Source organism: Mobula birostris, chromosome 13 (assembly GCF_030028105.1).
Source record: "Mobula birostris isolate sMobBir1 chromosome 13, sMobBir1.hap1, whole genome shotgun sequence".
NCBI classification, from domain to species: domain Eukaryota; kingdom Metazoa; phylum Chordata; class Chondrichthyes; order Myliobatiformes; family Myliobatidae; genus Mobula; species Mobula birostris.
Window position 1 is genome coordinate 21,727,667 of NC_092382.1, and position 24,949 is coordinate 21,752,615.

The 24,949-nt window shown below is 44.8% G+C and overlaps 2 protein-coding genes across 12 annotated transcripts in view; one reads left to right on the forward strand and one right to left on the reverse strand.

The window, feature by feature from the left end:
- The window catches only part of LOC140208536 (uncharacterized), a 541,825-nt gene that overhangs the window by 56,744 nt on the left and 460,132 nt on the right, over positions 1-24,949 (reverse strand). The window lies entirely within an intron of this gene.
- Positions 1-24,949, forward strand: part of LOC140208504 (NACHT, LRR and PYD domains-containing protein 3-like) — a 54,186-nt gene that overhangs the window by 21,078 nt on the left and 8,159 nt on the right. For 4 of the 11 annotated variants that reach the window (XM_072277223.1, XM_072277220.1, XM_072277221.1 and 1 more), the window contains exons 3-8: positions 2,843-2,939; positions 12,518-13,093; positions 19,461-19,553; positions 20,390-20,556; positions 22,744-22,915; positions 23,012-23,062. In XM_072277223.1, coding sequence (XP_072133324.1) covers positions 2,930-2,939; positions 12,518-13,093; positions 19,461-19,553; positions 20,390-20,556; positions 22,744-22,915; positions 23,012-23,062 — 1,069 coding nt within the window. In that variant the 5' untranslated portion in view covers positions 2,843-2,929. Of the gene's footprint in view, positions 1-91; positions 2,940-8,715; positions 9,716-12,517; positions 13,094-16,965; positions 16,990-17,559; positions 19,235-19,460; positions 19,554-20,389; positions 20,557-22,743; positions 22,916-23,011; positions 23,063-24,949 lie in introns of those variants that run through there. The other 7 variants (XM_072277218.1, XM_072277219.1, XM_072277222.1 and 4 more) reach the window with 6 other exon arrangements.

Genomic DNA, 24,949 nt, shown 5'->3' on the forward strand with positions numbered 1-24,949 from the left:
AGGAATGTGTTTTGCAATGTTCCCATTTGAACCTGTACAAAAGGCACGAGTTCTACCTGTACTTGAGATGAGCGAATGTCCCTGCAACCAGGTCTGCTGGAGCTGCCGGAGTCGGTTTAAACTCAGTCGTTGAGGGATGGGAACCAGAGTGTTTGGTCAGATGATGGAGCAGTTGATATAAAGGTAGGTGCAAAGTTCACAGAGGCAGTGTAAGGATAGGCTGTGGACGGTGGTCGTCATTTGGATGGATTGAAATGTGTTGAATACAATAAGTAGGAAAAATAAGAGTAACTTATAACATGGTTAGTGTGTGGGTACGTGGCCAGGTGATTAAGGCATTGGACTAGCGAACTGAAGGTCGTAAGTTTGAACCCTAGCCGAGGCAGCGTGCCTTCAGCAAGGCATTTAACCACACAGTGCTCTGCGACGGCACTGGTGCCAAGCTGTATCGGCCCTTGCCCTTCCCTTGGACAACATCGGTGTCGTGGAGAGGGTAGACTTGCAGCATGGACAACTGCCAGTCTTCTATACAACCTTGCCCGGTTGTATGAAGACTTTCCAGGCGTAGATCCATGGTCTCGCAAGACTAACGGATGTAGAACATGGTTCAGTACATGGATGGTACATGTTATCACCATTACACAGGCAGGACTGCTACAAGGGAAGGATTGGCTGTCTGATGTTCCAGAGTTTCAGAATGCACATGGAGGGAAGTGAAAGGAGGACAATTATAATTGCTAATCAGGGTGGTATCATCGGAGTACATCATGGAGGGACCATCGACAGACTCAGTGTGGGTGAAAGTCAGAAACAGTACGGGCACTGTCATTCATTCTGGGAGTATTCTCTAGGCTTTCCCTAAAGCCACTGGGATAACGAGAAGCAGATAACTTGACAGCTTTTGGAAAGGTACAAATATAACAAGGTAGTTATCATTGGTGACTTCTACTTTCCTGCATTTGATTCCCACCTCCTTATTCCAAAATGGGTCCATAGGGCAAAATATGTTGTGTGTCTCGGAATGAGTCTTGATTTATCTTGTGGATGGACCAACTGGAAGGGATCCCATACTGTGTCCAGTACTACGCAATGATACTGGTAGACATCACGATAGGTGACCTTTTTGAGATAGTTATCACAATAATCTAACTTTTATCATGGTCATAGGCATGTAGAAGACGATAAAGAACAGAATTTAATTAGTGGATGGACAATTGTGATGCTATTCTTAGCAATCTGGGAGCGTAAATTGATAACACATTATCTCAGGGAATAGCACATTTAGGAAGCAACATTCAAGCATGGCTCCAGAGAATTATAAGGTATCCAGGAAGGAGCTTTACAAGGGATTTAGAGGTCCAAGGGGACTTGAGAAGTCCTTGACGAGTAGGATGAAGGAAAGTCCCATCAAGTTCTACACGTTGGTGAAGAAGAGGAGGATGAACAGATTGAGGGTAGGACTACTCAGGAGCAAAGACGGAAACGTGCCTGGAGGATGAAGTGCTCAATGAATGATTTGCGTCAGAGTTACCAATGGCATGGACTATGATTGTGACGTTAGCATAGCAATGTTAAGAAAGAGGTGTTTTTTTTTAAGATTCCAATGTATACCACATCACTACGGGAAGTGAGGAGGGACTTTACAGTGACATTGACAATGACCCGTGTGCTCTCTCTGGCCACAGGTGTAGTAAAACGGGACTGGAGAATGGCAAATCTTCTTTTGTAATTCAATAAATGTATAAACGATATAATTCTGGTGATTATAGACTAGTGAGTGTTACATCAGTGGTGGGCAAAATCTTGGAACGGATACTTAGGGACAGGAATTTTGAGCATTTACAGAAACATTATCAACACGGGTTGCTACTTTGGCTTTTTGATGGTGAGAGCAGAGAAGCGTAGGGAGAAGCAAGAGATAATTTTTCATAATATGTGACAGTCATGCACCGACATTTGGATCGACAGAGTCTGATTAGGAGTGAAAAATGGCATTGTGCATGGAACGTTGCGTTCAACAGTACTTGTTAAGGATTTTGAAGATGAGAGTAAAATGACAGGACAGTGGATGTGGTACATTGGATTTCGGCAAAGCCTTATGATAAGTTGCCACATGACAGCTTGGTCTGGAAGATAAGGACCCATGCGCTTCCGAGAGAAAGTAAAATTACCTTGAAGGTAGCAAGCAACGTGTGGTGGTTGAAGAACGGAGGCCGGTAACTAGTGGTGTGCCGCAAGGCTAGAAGTTGGGACCTTTGATATTCGTTATTTGATAGCAATCGTTTGAATACGAACGCACAGGGCTTTACTAGTGAGTTCACAGATGACACAACATTAATGGATGTTGCTTTCAGTGAAGATTATCGTACTTACAGGGGATCTAAATGGGCAGAAGAGTGGTAAATTAATTGTAAAACCGACATGAGCAGCAACGGTTTTATGCAGAGGTTAGTGATGATGTGAATGCAATTGCCAGAGGAAGTGGATGAGGCAGGCACAATTATATATTTCTAGATGGAGTTGTGACGTGTAGATAGAGTGAAGAGGCCAGGAGTAAATGGGACCAACACAGAAAATTAGGACAATCTCTGTGGGTATTGTGGTCAGCATTTTCTCGTTGGGCTGAAGGACTGTAGGTGTCCTCGTTTGTTCTGTGACTCTATCAGTAGGATGCGCCAGATACCACTGGACAGACATACGGACATGGCTGGGAAGTTGATGGAAGCGGGGAATGATTGGTCCCTAAGGCAAGTGCTGCTCTGATACAGGGAATGGAGATACTGTCATATTTGCAAAGTAATCATACTCTTTCTAACTCACTGTCTGCTTGTGTGTAATTCAGAGAATCGTCAGCATGTGAAGTTTTCCTGTATCAGGACAAAAGTGTAAACAAGAAAACAACAACCAACAATCGTCAGTCAGAACCAGGATGGCTACAGGTATGATCATTGGATCGTTCTAATTAAACGTCTGTCGCATTTGTACATAATATTTGAGATGAAGAAACTTACATAGGCTGAGGGATGTTTCTGAAAACCCTTTTATGTAGCCAAGCCGAGAAAATTGCCAGCTTTGAGAATAGCTGAGGATCAGGAGACAGATTATTGTAGGTAAATGTGTGATGTGCTTCGGTATTTTAATACCCCAATGAATATCTGGGCTCTGGACAAACGATGAACGTGGTTTTCTCAAAATACGATTAAGGAGCTTCAATGGTGATATGGCACAGGAAATATAAAACAGCAAGAGAGAAACGTGGAATCAAGGAAGGTTATCGAGACAATATAATGGCATTGGTGAGTAGGATTAAAGTGAACCCCTCGGCGTTTCAAGAGGGGAACTAGAGTGGGGAACACGCAAGATGATGGAGGAACTCAGCAGATCAACAGCATCGATGGAGGGAGAGGATTTTCTCTGAGTCAGAAAACGTTCTCATCCGATTCAATCTTTTGTAATTGAAAATTTCAATCTGCAATCTCTCCGATACTAATATGTCCTTCCTGTAGTATTGTTACCAGGACCGCACACGTTATTCTAACTGGTCCAACCAACAGTTTATAAACTTGTCACAAGATCTCTTTGCGCCAGTATTCTGTGCTGCAGCTAATGACAGCAAGCATGCTAACTGTTGTCTCCACACATTGTCTACCCGTAATTTTTGGAGTATTGAAAGTTGAAAGTTCACTGAATTTATCATCAATGTACATACATGTCTCCATATGTAACACTGAGATTCGTGTCCTTGCGGGCGAGTTAGCCGACTGGATGTGGAACTGGCGAGGTGGAAGGAATCAATAGGTTACTAATAGAGTGCCGTTTAGTTTGGAGGCTTGTGCTCAGTAGTGTGGATGGATGCTATGTCCACTGTTTGCTCTTTATAGTGAAGGTTTGGTAGATAAAATTAACATTGTTCATTAGTTTGCAAATGGCATCAACATTAGTGGTAAAGTAGGGTTATGTAAATTGACAAGGAGACTGAGACGACCGTGGAATATGCTCTAATGAATGGGTTCACTTTGTAAAATTAAAGCAGCGCAGGAATTACACAGTAAATTGTAGGGCCCTGAGACGTGTTGTAGAACAATGGGAGCTGGGGGACCAAGAGTACAGATGCTCCATTCCCTGGAACTGTTCATACACGTCGGTAGAGCAGAGCACACGTGTCTTTGAGATGGAAAGAGTACAGAAAAGTTTCCTCCAGGCGACCGGACAGTGAGCGTGTCAAGGCAATGGTCAGTAGGTGATCTAGGGGACAGGACACTGTATGTCAAAGCGTACGGAGAGTATGTGGTCCAGAGGATCCGCCTGTGTGTACTCCGGTGGCTGATCTGTGTGTGACCCTGGAGACGGGACAATGTGCGTATCCAGGTAATGGTCAATCTGTGATCGAGGCGACTGGCCAGTATGTGAGTCAAGGCAGTGGTTAGTCTATGACCCAGGAGACCGGACAGATTGTGACTCAAGGCAATGTTCAATCTGTGACCCAGGGAGTGGACAGTGTGCGTCTCGAGGTAATGGTCAGTCTGTGACCCAGGGGATCGGACACTTTGACACAGTGGACGGACAGTATCTGATCGAGGGGATCCGGAAGTGTGTAATCCGGTGGCGGATCTGTGTGTGACACCAGTGACTGGACGGTTTGTGACCCACGGAGATTTTGTTCGTGGAAAATAAACCCAGTGATATTTCCCGGTATCACCTGACACCATTCCATTAAGAAGCTCTGGACATCAGTGTGTTCAATTCCTGAGTAGCTAGTGATTAGTATTACTGCGTCTACCCTGTTCTTTTTCTGGGTGTGGATGTGTCCAGTCACAGGCTTATCGGGATGGTAACCTGGCAGGAGGTGTGGTTCACATTCACCAGCACAGTCCCGCTCCAAATCTGGTCAGCCAGAGTCTCGGCTCCATTATTTGATGGCTCTGGTCTGCTTTAGCTGGAATTTATAAAGCTGGGCGGGGGGTGATCTCATTGAACCCTTTCGAATGCTGAAAGGCCGAGAGCGAACAGATGGGGAAAGGATTTTTCCCATGGTGGGAAAGTGTAGATTCAGAGGGCACAGACTCAGGATAGAGGATCATCCATCCGAAACAGAGATGCGGAGACATTTCTTTAGCCAGTGGGTGGTGAATTTGTGGAATTTGTTACCACAGGCAGCTGTGGAGGCCAGGTTGTTGGGTTGTTACTTAAAGCAGAGATTGATAGGTTCTTGATGGGACACAACATCAAGGTAACAGGGAGAAGGCGAGGAACTCGGGTTGAGGAGCGGAAAAAAGGATCAGCCATGATTAAATGGCGGAGCAGAATCGATGGACCAAATGTCCTAATTATGGTCCAATGTCTCATGTTCTTATTGTAACCACCCACTGCGAATCCTTGTTCTGCTCGTATCTAAGTCACTTCACTACAACCTGCAATTCATCATTTATTTCAGGTGGGAAATTAAATAAAATATGGAAAGCATTCGAGAGATTTTTACCAAGTAAATCATCGATTGAAGATGATCAAGACACGGGCAGCAAGGTACCAAAGCAGGGTCAGATTGAGAGCAATGTCCCAATGGAATGCGATCCGGCCACAGCGGAAGTGGATCAAATTCAGCCCAGAGACAGTGACGTCAGGGACACTGAGCAGGACCCTGGAACCAGCACAAGTGAGGCGACTGTCTGTCAGCCCAGAGACAGTGACGTCAGAGACACTGAACAGGACCCTGGAACCAGCACGTGAGGCGACTGTCTGTCAGCCCAGAGACAGTGACGTCAGAGACACTGACCAGGACCCTGGAAACAGCACAAGTGAGGCCACTGTCTGTCAGCACAGAGACAGTGACGTCAGAAACACTGATCAGGACCCTGGAACCGGCAAAACTGAGGCGACTGTCTGGCGGCCCAGGGACAATGACGTCAGAGACACAGAGCAGGACCATGGAAACAGCACGTGAGGCGAATGTCTGTCAGCCCAGACACAGTGACGTCAGAGACACTGATCAGGATCCTGGAACCAGCACGTTAGGCGAATGTCTGTCAGCCCAGAGGCAGTGACGTCAGAGACACTGAGCAGGACCCTGGAACCGGTACAAGTGAGGTGACTGTCTGTCAGCCCAGAGACAGTGACGTCAGAGACACTGATCAGGACCCTGGAACCAGCACGAGGCGAATGTCTGTCAGCCCAGAGACAGTGACGTCAGAGACACTCAGCAGGACCCTGGAACCAGCACGTGAGGCGAATGTCTGTCAGCCCATAGACAGTGACGTCAGAGACACTGATCAGGACCCTGGAACCGGTACAAGTGAGGCGACTGTCTGTCAGCCCAGAGACAGTGACGTCAGAGACACTGATCAGGACCCTAAAACCAGCACAAGTGAGGCGACTACCTGTCAGCCAAGAGACAGTGACGTCAGAGACACTGATCAGGACCCTGGAACCGGTACAGGTGAGGCGACTCTCTGTAAGCCCAGAGACAGTGACCTCAGAGACACTGAGCAGGACCCTGGAACCGGTACAAGTGAGGTGACTGTCTGTCAGCCCAGAGACAGTGACGTCAGAGACACTGATCAGGACCCTGGAACCAGCACGAGGCGAATGTCTGTCAGCCCAGAGACAGTGACGTCAGAGACACTGAGCAGGACCCTGGAACCAGCACGTGAGGCGAATGTCTGTCAGCCCATAGACAGTGACGTCAGAGACACTGATCAGGACCCTGGAACCGGTACAAGTGAGGCGACTGTCTGTCAGCCCAGAGACAGTGACGTCAGAGACACTGATCAGGACCCTAAAACCAGCACAAGTGAGGCGACTACCTGTCAGCCAAGAGACAGTGACGTCAGAGACACTGATCAGGACCCTGGAACCGGTACAGGTGAGGCGACTCTCTGTAAGCCCAGAGACAGTGACCTCAGAGACACTGATCAGGACCCTGAAACCAGCACGTGAGGCGACTGTCTGTCAGCTCAGAGACAGTGACGTCAGAGACACTGATCAGGACCCTGGAACCAGTACAAGTGAGGCGACTGTCTGTCAGCCCAGAGACAGTGACATCAGAGACACTGATCAGGTCCCTGGAACCAGCACAAGTGAGGCGACTGTCTGTCAGCCCATAGACAGTGACGTCAGGGACACTGAGCAGGACCCTGGAACCAGCACAAGTGAGGCGACTGTCTGTCAGCCCAGAGACAGTGACATCAGAGACACTGATCAGGACCCTGGAACCAGCACAAGTTAGGCGACTGTCTGTCAGCCCAGAGACAGTGACGTCAGAGACACTGATCAGGACCCTGGAAACAGCACAAGTGAGGTGACTGTCTGTCAGCACAGAGACAGTGACGTTAGAGACACTGATCAGGGCCCTGGAACCGGCAAAACTGAGGCGACTGTCTGTCGGCCCAGGGACAGTGACGTAAGAGACACAGAGCAGTACCATGGAACCAGCACGTGAGGCGAATGTCTGTCAGCCCAGAGACAGTGACGTCAGAGACACTGAGCAGGACCCTGGAACCAGCACGTGAGGCGACTGTCTGTCAGCCCAGAGACAGTGACGTCAGAGACACTGAGCAGGACCCTGGAACCAGCACGTGAGGCGACTGTCTGTCAGCCCAGTGACAGTGACGTCAGAGACAGTGATCAGGACCCTGGAACCGGTACAAGTGAGGCGACTGTCTGTCAGGCCAGAGACAGTGACGTCAGAGAGACTGATCAGGACCCTGGAACCAGCACAATTGAGGCGACTGTCTGTCAGCCCAGAGACAGTGACTTCAGAGACACTGATCAGGACCCTGGCACCAGCACAAGTGAGGCGACTGTCTGTCAGCCAAGAGACAGTGACGTCAGAAACACTGATCAGGACCCTGGAAGCACAAGTGAGGCGACTGTCTGTCAGCCCAGAGACAGTGACGTCAGAGACACTGATCAGGACCCTGGAACCGGTACAGGTGAAGCGACTGTCTGTAAGCCCAGAGACAGTGACCTCAGAGACACTGATCAGGACCCTGGAACCAGCACAAGTGAGGCGACTGTCTGTCAGCCCATAGACAGTGACGTCAGAGACACTGAGCAGGACCCTGGAACCAGCACAAGTGAGGCGACTGTCTGTCAGCTCAGAGACAGTGACGTCAGAGACACTGATCAGGACCCTAGAACCGGCAAAACTGAGGCGACTGTCTGTCGGCCCAGGGACAATGACGTCAGAGACACAGAGCAGGACCATGGAACCAGCACGTGAGGCGAATGTCTGTTAGCCCAGACACAGTGACGTCAGAGACACTGATCAGGATCCTGGAACCAGCATGTGAGGCGAATGTCTGTCAGCCCAGAGGCAGTGACGTCAGAGACACTGAGCAGGACCCTGGAACCGGTACAAGTGAGGCGACTGTCTGTCAGCCCAGAGACAGTGACGTCAGAGACACTGATCAGACCCTGGAACCGGTACAAGTGAGGCGACTGCCTGTCAGCCCAGACACAGTGACGTCAGAGACACTGATCAGGACCCTGGAACCAGCACGTGAGGCAAATGTCTGTCAGCCCAGAGACAGTGACGACAGAGACACTGATCAGGACCCTGGAAACAGCACAAGTGAGGCGACTGTCTGTCAGCCCAGAGACAGTGACGTCAGAGACACTGAGCAGGACCCTGGAAACAGCACATGTGAGGCGACTGTCTGTCAGCCCAGTGACAGTGACGTCAGAGACAGTGATCAGGACCCTGGAACCGGTACAAGTGAGGCGACTGTCTGTCAGCCCAGAGACAGTGACGTCAGAGACACTGATCAGGACCCTAAAACCAGCACAAGTGAGGCGACTACCTGTCAGCCAAGAGACAGTGACGTCAGAGACACTGATCAGGACCCTGGAACCGGTACAGGTGAGGCGACTCTCTGTAAGCCCAGAGACAGTGACCTCAGAGACACTGATCAGGACCCTGAAACCAGCACGTGAGGCGACTGTCTGTCAGCTCAGAGACAGTGACGTCAGAGACACTGATCAGGACCCTGGAACCAGTACAAGTGAGGCGACTGTCTGTCAGCCCAGAGACAGTGACATCAGAGACACTGATCAGGTCCCTGGAACCAGCACAAGTGAGGCGACTGTCTGTCAGCCCAGAGACAGTGACATCAGAGACACTGATCAGGACCCTGGAACCAGCACAAGTGAGGTGACTGTCTGTCAGCACAGAGACAGTGACGTTAGAGACACTGATCAGGGCCCTGGAACCGGCAAAACTGAGGCGACTGTCTGTCGGCCCAGGGACAGTGACGTAAGAGACACAGAGCAGTACCATGGAACCAGCACGTGAGGCGAATGTCTGTCAGCCCAGAGACAGTGACGTCAGAGACACTGAGCAGGACCCTGGAACCAGCACGTGAGGCGACTGTCTGTCAGCCCAGTGACAGTGACGTCAGAGACAGTGATCAGGACCCTGGAACCGGTACAAGTGAGGCGACTGTCTGTCAGGCCAGAGACAGTGACGTCAGAGAGACTGATCAGGACCCTGGAACCAGCACAATTGAGGCGACTGTCTGTCAGCCCAGAGACAGTGACTTCAGAGACACTGATCAGGACCCTGGCACCAGCACAAGTGAGGCGACTGTCTGTCAGCCCAGAGACAGTGACTTCAGAGACACTGAGCAGGACCCTGGAACCGGTACAAGTGAGGCGACTGTCTGTCAGCCCAGAGACAGTGACCTCAGAGACACTGAGCAGGATCCTGGAACCAGCACAGGTGAGGCGACTGTCTGTCAGCTCGGAAGCGCATTAAACACGGAATTGTCAAGTGCCCAACAAAGAACGGGTCAGTGAAATATGAGGGTGGTGTGTTCGCAGAATGTGGCAGGGAGGGAGGACGTGATTCCTTGTAGGCGGGTTGGTCAGAGGGGGGAAATGTGTGGGTGTGCTACAAGTTTCTCAGTGAGGAACCCGCTAGCCCACTACAGGAAATGTACTGCCTGCTGCTGAGGATTTTCAGCATGTGTATTCGAGAAAATGCAGCTGCCCAGATGAAGAGAGCATTTCCAGGATATGAATTGAGGGAAATGTTCTCGCCAGGATGCTGAGAGCATCTCTGGGAAGCGACTCTCATTGACAGTCCCAACATTTATTCCCATTCTAAATTGAAATAGGTGTCTGGTTGGGGTGGGAGGGGATGACATCTGGCAAAGTAGTCCTTGTGGTAGAGTAATTCCCAAAGCATTGTTGGGTAGATTTTGAGGCCACTCTTGGGGGCATATGTGTAAATATGGCCGATCCTAGTGTGGTTCCTTGTGGAGCATCACTGGTCAAAGATCGCCAGCCACGTTAAGCCTCATTACCACCTGTCCCTTATGGGGAAAACAACTATGAATCCAAAAGGCCAATTCACCGCAGTTCCCCAGCATGTCAATTTTCTGTATGAGTCCATGTCGGACCTTGTCAAACATCAGACTAACATCCAAGTAGACAATCTCCATGTGTAACTTCATCCATCACATTTGTCACCACCTGGAAGAACTCCATCAAGTTAGCAAGACGCTAACCCCGCGCAAAGCCTTGGTGCTGATCCCTACCCACCTCAATCCTTCTCTCTTCCATACTCCCTTGGGGCAGACGGTATAAAGGGCCGAATGTAAGTACCAGCAGCCTCAAGGACAGCTTTAATTCTGCGTTTATAAGTCTATTTACCGTCACCTACTCTGTTATTATTGGCTCTCAATAATAATGAGTCAATTTTATATGTAAAATTATAACATCGTGTATCTCGTAACTAATAACCACTCATTTAGACAACCACAATATACTCACAGAAGAGCAGAAAGAATACTGTTGAGGATTTAACTGGATTTAAGGAACAACTGAAAATAGATAACAAATTCAAAATCAAGCCCGGAGGGAAAGCAGAAATCTGACTATCAAAAAAAAAACATTTGATACTGTCCCTCTCTCGTGGTTAATAGAACTTCCTAAGATATACACTTAATACTTGTGAAATATCCACATCTGGTGAAGCATTAGCGTACAATAATCATCCTATTAACAATCACAAAGGAAAAGCTACCGTTATCAAAATAAATGGAGACATTTTCCTAAGCCTGCTATGGTTTTCACTAGCTTTAAACCCGCTTTCCAATTTACTAAATCGGAGAAAAATAGGGTATCAAAACCGGGAAAAAATGAATTATACCTTGGAACACCTGCTGTACAGAATGCCTTGAAATTATTCGCTCTATCATCAGTAAAGCTAAAACAACTAATTAAAGTAATGAAACTAATTTTCAAAGATATAAACATGAGCTTAAAGTAAACATTAAACATTTCGAAAGGTGTAGTAGAGCTTGTAGTGTATGACAGAGCATCAGGATTCAATACAACAGATGGATCGATATGAAACATAAGTATATTAAGGATATCAACAAACAAAGAAAATAGATCATCGTGTGATAAAGAGAAATGTTTCAACAGAATTTACTTCAAGGCTTAAGAAAATCTGCCAAACTAAGCTGAGTCGTAACAATATAACAAAGGCAATAAATAAGTTCGCTCTGCCTATGTTAATGTATTCCTTTGGCATGATATCTCGGTCTGAAACCGATCTGGAAAACTTACAAAAAAAAAGCACTGAAATAACACTCGAGTGCACCGAGATTAACACTACCTACCACAGTATGAGGAAGAGGATTAACGGACATAAAAAATACACAACAGTCAGATAAAATTCTCAGATTCAGAAACCGGTTTAATATCACCAATATATGTTGTGAGATTTATTGGCATTTATTTATATATAATTTTATGCTATATATAGATAATATACACACCCCCTTCTCGTCCATATTTAGTAAATCACACTTTGGCAGCAATTACAAGCTTGGGTCGTGTGGATAAGTGTCTATCAGCTTTGCACATCTGGACACTGCATGTTTTCCCCATTCTTTACAAAACTTCTCAAGCTCTGTCAGATTGCACGGGAATCATTAGTAAACTGCAGTCTTCAAGTCCAGACAAAATTTCTCCATTGGATTGAGGTCTGTATTCTGACTTAGCCACTCCAGAGCATTAACTTTGTTGTTTTTAAGCTCTTCCTGTATAGATTTGACTTTCTGCTTGGGGTTATTGTCTTGCTGGAAAAATCTTTTCCCAATTTGTAGTTCTCCTGCAGATTACATCAGCTTTTCTTCCAGGATTTCCCTGCTTTTTGCTGCATTCATTTTACCCTCTACCTTCACAAGCCTTCCAGGGCCTGCTGCAGTGCAACGTCCCCACAGCATGTTGCTTCTCGGTCAGAATCTTGTGATTTTGATGATGTGTAGTGTTTGGCTTACACCAAATATAGCATTTAGTCTGATGGCCAGAAAGCACAATTTTGATTTAATCAGACCTTCGAACTTCTGGGTCTCCCAGATGCCTTCTGGCAAACTCTGGCCGAGATTGCATGTGAGCTTTTTTTTTCAACAGTGCGTTTGTGTTTGCCACTCTCCCGTAAAGGATTGTGAATCCTTGTTCTGCTCGGCTCTAAATCACTCCAGCATAACCTGTAAATCATTTATTTCAGGTGGGAAATTAAATAGGTTATGGAAAGTATTCGTGAGGTGTTTTCCAGGCAACTCATCCAGGGAAGATGATCGGAACACGGGAAGCAAGATACCAAAGCAGGGTCAGATTGAGAGCGATGTCCCAATGGAATGCGATCCGGCCGCAGCGGAAGTGGATCAAATTCAGCCCAGAGACACTGACGTCAGAGACACTGAGCAGAACCCTGGAACCCGCACAAGTGAGGCGACTGTCTGTCAGCCCAGAGACAGTGACGTCAGAGACACTGATCAGGACCCTGGAACCGGTACAAGTGAGGCGACTGTCTGTCAGCCCAGAGACACTGACGTCAGAGACACTGATCAGGACCCTGGAACCGGTACAAGTGAGGCGACTGTCTGTCAGCCCAGAGACAGTGACGTCAGAGACACTGATCAGGACCCTGGAACCGGTACAAGTGAGGCGACTGTCTGTCAGCCCAGAGACAGTGACGTCAGAGACACTGATCAGGACCCTGGAACCGGTACAAGTGAGGCGACTGTCTGTCAGCTCAGAAGCTCATTGAACACGGAATTCTCAAGTCCCCAACAAGGAGCAGGTGAGAGAAATGTGAGAGTGATGTGTTCGCAGAATGAGGCAGGAAGAAGTATAAATGTGATTCATTGTTGGAGGATTGGTCAGAGAGGGGGAATTTGTGGCTGTGCTACAAGTGTCTTAGTGAGGCACCCTCTACCCCACTACAAGCAATATACTGCTTGCTCTGAGGATTTCTAGGATGTGTATTGGAGGAAATGCAGCTGTCCAGATAAGAGAGCATCTCTGGGATATGAATTATAGGAAATGTATTTGCCAGGATGCTGAGTGCATCTCTGGGAAGCAACTCTCATTGACAGCCCCAGCATTTATTCCCATCCTAAATTGAAATAGGTGAGTGGGTGGAGTGGGAGTGGTTGGTCTCTAGCGAAGTTGTCCATCTGGTAAAGTAATTCCCAGAGTGTTGTTGGGTAGGTTTTGAGGCCAGTCTTGGGGAAACGGGCATATGTGTAAACATGGCCGATCCCAATGTGGTTCCTTGTGGAACATCACTGGTGAAAGAGCACCAGCCAGGTTAAACCTCATTACCAACTGTCTCTTATGGGGAAGACGACTATGAATCCAAAAAGCAATCACCACAGTTCCCAAGCATATTAATTTTCTGTATCAGCCTCTCACGTGTGACCTTGTCAAACACCCAACTGAAATCCAAGTAGACAATATGCATGTGCAACTTTATCCATCACCTTTGTAACCACCTGGAAGAACTCCATTAAGTTAGTAAGACGCTAACCCCGGCCAATTTCCTGGTGCTGAACCCTAACCCACCTCAAACATTCTCTCTTCTCATGCTCCCATGGGTCAGAAGATATAAAAAAGGCTGAATATAAGTACCACCAGCCTCAAGGACAGTTTTAATTCAGCGTTTATAAGACTATTTATCGTCACCTACTCTGTTATTATTGACTCTTAATATTGATGAGTCAATTTTATATATAAAATTGTAACATCGCGTATCTAGTAACTAATAACCACTCACTTAGGCAACACAATATACTTACAGAAGAGCAGAAAGAATACCGTTAGGGTATGAAGGGATTTAAGGAACTGATAATAGATTATATAATTCAAAATCAAACCCGGAGGGAAAGCAGATATCGGACTATCGAAAATCATTTTATTCTGTCTCTCATTCTTGGATAAGAGACCTTCCTAATATATACACCTAATACTTGTGAAATATCTACAATATCTGATGAAGCAGTAGCATCAATAATCACCCTATTAACAATCAAAAAGGAACAACTACTGTTATCAAAATAAATGGAAGCATTTTCCAGAGCAAAACGCTAAGCCTGCCCTTTTTCTCTAGCTTTAAACCCGCTCCTAATTTACTGAATTAGACAAAAATAGGGTAGCAAAACAGGGAAAAAAATGAATTATACCTTAACACACCAACTGTACAGAATGATTTGAAATTATTCGCTCTTGTATCAGTAAAGCAAAAACATTTAATTCAAATAATGGAACTAATTTCCAGGCATATAAACATGAGCATTTGACTAGAAAAGTACAGAACATTAAACATTTCGAAAGGTGTAGTAGAGCTTGTAGTGTATGACAGAGCATCAGGATTCAATACAATAGATGGATCGATATGAAACATAAGTATATTAAGGATATCAACAAACAAAGAAAATAGATCATCGTGTGATAAAGAGAAATGTTTCAACAGAATTTACTTCAAGGCTTAAGAAAATCTGCCAAACTGAGCTGAGTAGTAAAAATATAACAAAGGCAATAAAAACGTTCGCTCTGCCTATATTAAAGTATTCCTTTGGTATAATATTTCGGTCTGAAACCGATCCGGAAAATTTACAAAACAAAAAAATAAAATAAAACTGAAATAACACTCGAGTGCACTTCGATTAACACTACCTACGACAGTATGAGGAACAGGATTAACGGACACAAAAAAAATACACAACAGTCAGATAAAAGTTCTCAGATTCAGAAACAGGTTTACTATCACTGATATATGTTGTGAGATTTATTGGCATTTATTTATATATAATTTTATGCTATAGATAAATAATATACACCCACCCCCCCGGCTCCCATCTAGTCCATATTTAGTAGGTCACACTTTGGCAGCAATTACAGGTTTGAGTTGTGTGGAAATCAATTTTGCACATCTGGACACTGCAATTTTGCCCCATTCTTTACAGAACTGCTCAAGCTCTGTGAAATTGCATGGGAATCGTTAGTGAATTGCACTTTGCAAGTCCAGCCAAAAATTTTCAATTAAATTAAGGTATGGACTCTGACTTAGACTCACGAGGACATCAACTTTGTTGTTTTTAAGCTTTCCTGTATAGCTTTGACTTTATGCTTGGATTTATTGTCTTGCTGGATTTTTTTTTTCCCCAGTCACTGTTCTTCTGCAGACTACATCAGCCTTCCTTCCAGGATTTCCCTGTTTTTGTTGCATTCATTTTACCCTCTACCTTCACAAGCCTTCCAGGGCCTGCTGCAGTACAACGTCCCCACATCATGATGCTTCACAGTAGGAATCTTGTGATTTTGATGCTGTGTAGTGTTTGGCTGACACCAAACATAGCATTTAGTCTGATGGCCAGAAAGCACAGCTTTGATTTAATCAGACCTTCGGACCCGAACCTTCCGGGTCTCCCAAATGCCCTCTGGCAAACTCTGGCCGAGATTTTGTTTCAGTTGTTTTTTTTTCAACAGTGCGTTTCTCTTTACAACAGTCCCATACAGCTGTGACTGGTGAAGCTCCCGGGCAACAGTTGTCTGCGCAGTCTCTACCATCTCAGCCAGTGAAGCCTGGGACTCCTCAAGAGTTGTCATAGGTCTCTTGGTGGCCTCCCTCAGCAGTCCTCGTCTTGCACGGTTACTCAGTTTCTGAGGACAGCTCCTCTACGCAGATTTACAGCTGTGCTATATTCTTTCCATTTATTGATCATTGTCTTAACTGTACTCCAAGTGATACTCAGTGACTTGGAACTGTTCCTGTATTCATCTCCTGACTTATGCTTTTCAGTAACCTTTTCGCAGAGTTGCTTGTAGTGTTCTTTTGTCTTAGAGGTGTATTTTTTTTGCCAGGATACTGACTCACCAGCAGTTGGGCCTTCCAGATACATGTGTATTTTACTACAATCAATTGAAACAACGTGACTGCACACAGGTGTCCAAGCACAGATCTCCATTTAACAAATCATGTGACTTCTAAAACCAACTGGCTGTACCAGTGCAGATCTAGTGTCATATTAAAAGAGGATGAATACTTACACAATTAATTATTTTGTGTTTTATATTTGGAGTTGGTTTAGATCACTTGAAATTGATGTTTTCGCTTTGACTTAAGTATTTTTATGTTGATCATTGTCAGAAAAGACACATTAAATCAAATGTGCTTGAATGTTGTGAAACGATAAAACAGGAAAAGAGAGAACATACAGGTCCTTCGGCAAACAATGTTGTGCTGACCATGTAACCTACTCTACAGCATAACCAACTATTCTTTCTAAGCTCCATATAGGTATCTAAGAGTCTCTGAAAGTACCCTATTGTGTCCGCCTCCCCCATCTGGCTGGCAGTGCATTCCATGTACCCACCAGTATCTGCATGACATCCCTCTGTACCTTGTTCCAAGCACATTAAAATATGGCCCCTCGTGCCAGGTTGGAAAAAGCCTCTGATGATCCACAAGATCAATGCCTCTCATCAACATATGCACCTCTATCGGGTCACCTCTCATCCTCTGTGGCTGCAAAGAGAAAAGAGCAAGTTCACTCAATCTATTCTCATAAGGCATGCATCCAATCCAGGCAACATCCTTGAAAATCTCTTTTGCATTTTCTCTCCACAGTATCCACATCCTTCCTGTAGTGAGGTGACCAGAATTAAAGACAGCCCTCCAAGTGAGGTCTAACGAAGGTCTGTTTTTTAGCTTTAACGATCGTGTGGTTAGTCAGTGGGTTTTTTCCCAGGGCTGAAGGGGCTAACACAAGACGGCACAGTTTTAAGGTGTTTGGACGTAGGTACAGTGGAGATGTCAGGGGCAAGGTTTTTTTTTTACGCGGAATGGTGAGTGCGTGGAATAGGCCGCCAGCGACGGTGGTGGAGGCGGATACGACAGGGTCTTTAAGAGTCCCCTGGATAGGAACATGGTGCTTAGAAAAATAGAGGGCTGTGGGTAACCCGAGGTAATTTCTTAAGTAAATACATGTACAGCAGCATTCTAAGCCGAAGGGTCTGTATTTTGCTGTAGGGTTCCTGTATTTCTGTGTTTCTGTGTTTCTATGTTTCTGTGTCTCACAGATCTTGAACTCAGTCCCACAGTTGATGAAGGCAATCACACCATACGCCCTCTTAACAACACTGTCAATCTGCGCAGCAGCTTTGAGTGTCTTATGGACACAAACTCCAAAATCTCACTGATCCTCCACACTGCCTAGAGTCTTATCATTAAGATTTTTTCTGTCTTCAAATGTGAAACCACTGGTCATCGTCCTGAATGCAGAATTCTAACATCTACAACTATCTTTTGTGTTCTGTGAGCAAGCCAATTCTGGATCCACAAAACAACGTCTCTTGGATCCCATGCTGCATTACCTACTGAATGAGTCTGGCCTGGGGAACCTTATCAAATGCCTTACTGAAATCCATATACACCACATCCACTGCTCTACCTTCATCAATGTGTTTTGTTCCATCGTCAAATAATTCAATCACGTCCGTAAGGCATGACCAACACTTAACAAAGCGATTTTGACTATCCCTAATCTGATTATGTATCTCCAAATGCTCATAGATCCTGCCTCTCAGAAACTTCTCCAACAATTTGCCATTCACTGAAGTAATATTCACTGCTCTATAATGTACTGCGTTATCTCTACGCCCTTTCTTGAACAAGGGAACAATATTTGCAACCGTCCAAATCTCTAGTACTTCTCCCTACCCTATTGATAATGCAAAGATCATCGTCAGAGGCTCAGCAGTCTCCTCCTTCGCTTCCCACGGAAGCCTGGGGTATATCTCATACAGTCCCGGCAACTTATCTAACTTAATACCGTTCAAAAGCTCCAGCACATCCTCTTTCTTATTTTCTATACATTCAAGTACCTCAGAATATTTAAAATGATCGACAGATTGAGAAACATCTGTTGAGAATGTAACGGTGAATTCTAACCAAGCCAAATTACCATTGCTGGCGACCTCCAACGGATTTGTTATCCTTGCATGACCCGCCCTCAGCTCCAATAATAATTGTTACAAATGTCGGTGATATATATCCGATCTTTTATTAGCAATCAGCAAACATACAATCTCGAAGCGATGAAACTGAAGTGTACCCAAGTGTAATTTCAACGTATTTGAGTGGATAATAATAAAAGATGTGACATCTGTCATTCCCCAGCTGTGTACTGCACTGAACAAAGCACAAACATGTAAACGATTCCCTTTGAATTTACCACAGCCCCACTGATGCGACTGGTTACCATAAAAAAAATCATAAATACACAGCAGAGAATACAATGCAGATAGAGAGCAGATACATAGCCCCTACACAAAGGATCAGCTCCGATACAGGGTCTTCCACATGAAATATTAACATACTGTCTGTCTTGTTGAATAATTACTGCACATGAAATATTAACATACTGTCTGTCTTGTTGAATAATTACTGCATTATGTTTTATTTATTTTAAAGCTTTTTTTGTCAACTTGCTGTTGAATACTGTGTGATAATGAACAGGTGATATACTCAAAGAAATTTTGATCGGAGTTCAGGTGATAATTATGGTATTATAGTCCTGCCGGAGAAAATGTACTAGTTTCAGCGGAAGATGTCTTGATTGCATTGTTCAGGATGTCAGAGTGCTTCGATTTTGGCTCAAAGCATATATTGCCGTTGCTGTCAATGCCAGGCGATGTTAAACTAAAAGCAGACGGTGAGAATCAGGTGTGACTGAGAAATCTGTATAATTCAACGACGAGAGTAATAGATGTCCCATTAGTCAGCAGAAATATTTCAACCCACACTGCTGTAACTGTTGTCCATTACTCACAATAGCGCCACCAGTGGTAGGAGGACGAAACCAGTGGACACAGTCTGCTCAACCTGCCAAACCATTCCGTTGATTCGGTTCCTGAAACGGAATTGCCTGCAATATGGCGAGTAGGTACCCTGGAGAATCCTGGCTCAGCGTGCAATCCATGGACAGAGCGGGAGTGGGTATTGCGTGACTGTGGGTGAATGGGCACAGGTGTATCCAGCCGTGTCAAGATTTCAGTGGACAGGCCCAAGATGTTTGGAAGTGCTTGCCTGCGTTTAAAAACAAAACAGTGTTCCCTTTTATACCTCAATTAATGTCTGACCCTCCTGTTAATTTTGTTTGTTACAGAGCAGCAAAATCTGAACACAACTGTACTGAAAATAGCTGAACGGGTGCGTAATGGAGGAGTTCCAGTGACGTCAGGATCAGGAAAGGTCACGGGTATGTTGGCGAATAATTTCAATTAATAAATATTGTGCTGACTGTGTGTCTGGGTTTTATCCGATATCGGCAATACACAAAATATTTGTGAAGGAACTGAGCAGAGAGAGAGGTAACATCTCTGGGGGAATCATTCCCCAATGTGGATGGAGTACAATTACTGTCTCCTCTAACAGATTGTGATCTACATTCAAATAGCGAGTTACTCCAGAATACATGGCATTCTACATATGCTGAAAGTTTTGAGCAACAAAAGGACACATAAAATATTGTCAGAGCTCAACAGGTCAGGCAGCATCCATGGAGAGGAATACACATTTGAGGTTTCGGTTCAGGACCACAAGGAATAGAGATTAATGTGGCAATATCTAGAATTTCCGTCACCTTCATTTCTAGTCCCGATGAATGGCCTTGGCTCGAAATGTTGATTGTTTATTCTCCTCCATAGACGCTGTCTGACCTGCTGAGTTCCTACAGTATTTTGTGAGATATCCCAGAGGTTTGCTGAGGAAAGGGGTTGACCAGGCAGCCAGAGTAGAGCCGTGGTGATGGGCAGTACCAGGAGAATGATGGTGATGGGTTACTATATTCTCAGCAAGAAGCAGAGTCCTTTACAAATAGAGAGGTACATTCTCGGGGACACGAACGAGCAGCTTTCAACAGATGGAGCTATACCCACTCACACTTCCCCTCCCCCCACCGGTCTAACCCCGTTCCCCCCATATATATATCGGACTGTTTGGTGACCTGGAGCACCATTTTTACCTTCCACAAAGAAAGTTACTGCCCAATATGGGGTCAGTAATTTCTTTAATTTTCCCTATTTTCCTTCACAGGTCCGAGCTCAATGATCACCGAGCTCCTGGCAGGCTGGAATGATTTCCAGCTGCTGCAGTTGACGGATTTCTACCGGGACAGGCTGGAGCAGGCGATGGAAGGAGGGGTGCACGGAGTGAGCCTGGCGTTAACTGCCGAGAATCAGTTCAGTGGAGAGGAACACCGGGTGAGTGGGAGGGAGAAGGGGTTTGAATTTTCGCACATCACCAGGTGTCGGAACTGTGACTCATCTGATATTAAATTAGATACAGGAGAAACTGGGAAAAATGCTCTACATGGAATCTCAAACATGTGAATCTGAACCAGTGATAGAAAGAGGTGAAAAGACTCCGCGGACTGGTGGGTGGCTGCTCAGTGTTCAGAGTGAGTTGAGCAGGTAACAGTTGTGTGGGCTTACAGTATTAAATGGAAATATGACAGGAAGTTTCGGTTTGGGAAGATCGTGCAGCGTGGTAGCAGGACGTCAGTCAGAACCGTGGCTTTATCTGTGGGTGCCACAGGAGCTGGAGTGTGTTGTGTTCTGGGTGGAGATGATTGTGTTATAATCTGTCACTCCAAACAGTGCGGATAGGAAAATAGTGACATATTGTAATGTGGAATCACTGAGTAAACCTTCACTGGAAAAGATAAAGGAAAGGCATCAGGTGTCAACTGGTAATCGGCTGGCATGCTGGACACTGGCGTCTGAGGAGATGAAGCAAATAATATTTTCAGCAACTTCTCTGAGACTGTTCTCTCTGTTATAAAAACCTTCCTGACTTCTTTATTCCTCTGTGATGGTCATTTCCATCGTCAAATCCGGAGAGGAATTATTGATGGATTTGGAGCCACGTCAATGAAGCGGTCACAGACCAGCCAGGATCTCATTGACTGGTGGACCAGGTTCACGGTGAATGTGCCTCCGTGTGCTCTGCACTCAGAATGTACAGTCCATGTCCATTCAGGATCAGCATAATCTTAAAAAAAAAACTTTTCAGTTTAATTTATCGAAACTATTTTTTTGAACATTCACTTAGTGATCCTACCTTTTCCCTTTGGAGGAATAAAGGATTTTTTTTTCTTTATGGATTTGTTTCAAGAAGGCCAATTGATGTCCTTTGAGAAATTAGTAACTACATCCTCTCTCTCATAATCACATTTTTTGCAATATCTTCAGGTCAGACATTTCTTACAAGAATATTTAAGTAATTTTTCATATATGCAAGACTCTGACCTGTTAGATATTGTTTTAAAAATGAACCCTTTAGTGAAAGGTTTCATTGGGAAAATTTATAATTTACTATTACAACAGTATAACTATCTTTTACTTAAGATTAAGCAAGATTGGGAAAGAGAGCTTAACATGACCTTGATAACAGAGGATTGGTTGCGAATTTTGAAGCTATCTAACTCTTCTACGATTTGTGCCAGTCATTCTCTAATTCAATTTAAAATTGTACATCGTTATTATTTGACAAAGGGGAGATTGTCTAAAATATTTCCTAATGTAAATAGTCAGTGTGATAGATGCAAAACTGAGATACCTGCATTGACACATATGTTTTGGTCGTGTTCTGTATTGAAACAATTTTGGAAATCTATTTTTTCTACAATTTCTAAAGCTTTAAAAATCAATTTACAACTTAATAAATTGACAGTTTAGTTTGGTATGATTCCTCAATATATTCACGGTATTTCTATATCAGACGAATACATAATTGCATTTGTCACATTATTGGCTAGAAGGGCTAGTTTATTAAAATGGAAAGATGTCTCTGCTCCCACTTTGATACAATGGTTCTCTCAGGTGATGCTATGTCTTAGTTTGCAAAAAATCAGAAGTCGAACTTTTGATCCTAGATTTGACTTCGAGAAAAGGCGGAGTTCTTTCGCCCATTATTATCATTTGATTTGAGTTAATAAAGATGGTCCTTTTCTGATGCTTGGGTATATGGATCTGGTTAGAGGATTGTCGCCTTTTATTTCAATGGAAGCTAGTATGGCGCATAACTCCGGGTTTGTGCTCCAAATGGGTTTTTTACCCGTTTGTTTTCATTGTTATTAGTTTTCTTTTCTTCCTGTTTTAGTTAGCAGGGGTTTTTTTTCCTTTCTTTTTTCCATAATGATATGCTGTTCAGCTTCGTTGATAGTTTAACTCTTATTCTACATATGGATATGTTGTCTTGATTATTTTGATGTACTTTTCTCTGTTGTTGATTTTCAATAATAATTAATAAAAAGATTTAAAAATGAAAAGGATCAGCACCCGTCCGGGTGACTGCTCAGTGTGATCCCGTTACAGAGCACATCATTTACTTCTCATTCTCTGTGTGAATCTGTCAGTCTCCAATATGTTCACTGTTACTCTTCACAGAAAATCTCTGATCTCGCTGATAAGGGAGAGCGGGCGGACAGTTCTAAACTCCTCCTGAGCCTGGTGATGGAGAAAGGCTCCCGCGCCCGGAGGGTGATGTGGGAAACCTTTGTGAAAATGCGGATTGGTGTTCCAAAGTTGGACAAAATACTGAAAGAAATTCAGCAACATGGTGAGATAATATCACAGATGAATTTAATTTTGGATTCAAAACCTTACATAATAATTTTACATCTTTGAATTGCTCAAATTGCTTAAACCCATACAGGTTGTGTTCCTGTCCATCAACCCGTACCGAAGATTCCCAGTGAGCTGAAAGGTAAGTGAAGAAACCGCTTTTTCCACCAATTGCTGATATTGTGCAGGGCCATTTCGTTGTGGAGCCACGGGGATTTCACCAGGCAAGCATTGGCACCGTGACACAGTGCAAATGGGGAATGTTTGCTGAAGGGAGAGTTTTCACAGGACATTATGCGGAATAACGCAGAGAGTTGGGGAGTTTGCTAAAACGGATAACACCTCTTTGGTCCTGCAATGACAGACCCCTCCACTGGAGTCAAAGAGAAGTGAATGATCTGGAGGAGTGAAAATCAGAGAACCTTCCGTTATTTCACTGCTCAAGGTGAAATCATTTCCCTGCAGCCACCCAACCGCCGAAACAGCCCTCATACGAAATCATTTTTCAAAATTCCCTCATATTTTTAGATTTGCGAGTCCATTGACGTTCTCGTCACTGAATATCAATGACATTATCAGTTTAATGAGAAAAGCAGGTAGCACCCTAACTAGCCCTGTTCAACCCTAAACAGCACATAAACCCCACTCTGTTCACATCTGCAATCCCTGCTTCAGTTATCCAGTTTAACTCCCAGATCAATAATCCTGGGAAGTACATCAAGAGACGGGGTTAGTGATGGTGAGATTGGGGCAAAGTCATCAGCTCAGTGCACAGAAGCTGAAATCCATGTGTGCCGATTTGTGTGATGGACGTTGTGAAAGGGTAAGGGGTGGGAATTAGGACAGAGAAACTGAGGGTTGTGAAAAGGAATGAAAATATCTATAAATAATATTGCAATTCATTAAATTGTGACCATCTGGATGGGAGGCTTACTACATCCATAAGCACGTACTGTCTATGAAAATGTATCCCGGGGCAGTGCATGGGCTCAAGAGATTATAAGGCTTCATAATCGCACACTGAGCTGGATCACGCAACTGCACATTTAAGAGAGGAGAGCGCGAAGGAAAGAATTATTGCAGCCCAAGTTTTATCCGATTATTCTCTTGAACAGTAACGTAAGGGATCTGAGTTGGGATTCACGGTAAGGAATCATGGTTATGTACCATGGTTCAGCTGCTCTCATTTCCAAGAACAAATTCCAAAGATGTTAATTTTCATATGAGATCAGAGATAGGTGAAACAGGAAATTTACAAACTCCTCACGTCTCTCTCACTTCTGTCAATGTTTTTCCAGTCCATATTCAGACTACGGAGACCCCCAGTTTCCCTGCACCATGGATTTGGTAAATCTCTACAAACATGCAAACTTCTTCTTCACTGTTGGTCATGTTGTTTAGGGAACAGACACAGCACTGAAATTCCCACACCCATTTCTGAATAGGAAACGGATTCTCTCCCCGATTATTGTAGAACATCATTTCCACTGCTGTCACGTTCTCTGAAGCAGCTATTTCACCAATCAATGTTTTCCTACACTCACTATTTCATCCGAATACATTGGACGAACAGCTCACATACTCCCAGCAGGGTCCCGACACACAGTGAAACCTACACAACCCGGAGAGGATACTGACACATTGTGAGACCCACACACGTCCAACAGGGTCCTGAGACAGGGTCCTGAGACAGTGTGATACCCCACACAGCTCTGGAAGGGTCCTGACACACTGTGAGATGCCACACACCCCCGGCAGGGTCCTGGCATATTGTGAGACCGCACACAGCCCTGGCAGGGTCCTGACACACAGTGAGACCCGAGCAGCTGTTATTGGGCAAATACCCATCAGGTATGTGGGGTTGATTAAATATCAGCTGATCAGAATTTGGGACCGGCGTGTTCCAAATGGGATTAAAGTCAACGACCGTAGCGCCTGTGTGTCTTGACGGGAGATGCTGTAAATGTAGTCCGAAAAGGAAAGGTAAGGTTTCTGATGCTGAAATGAGACACTGAGTTGTGGAGAATGA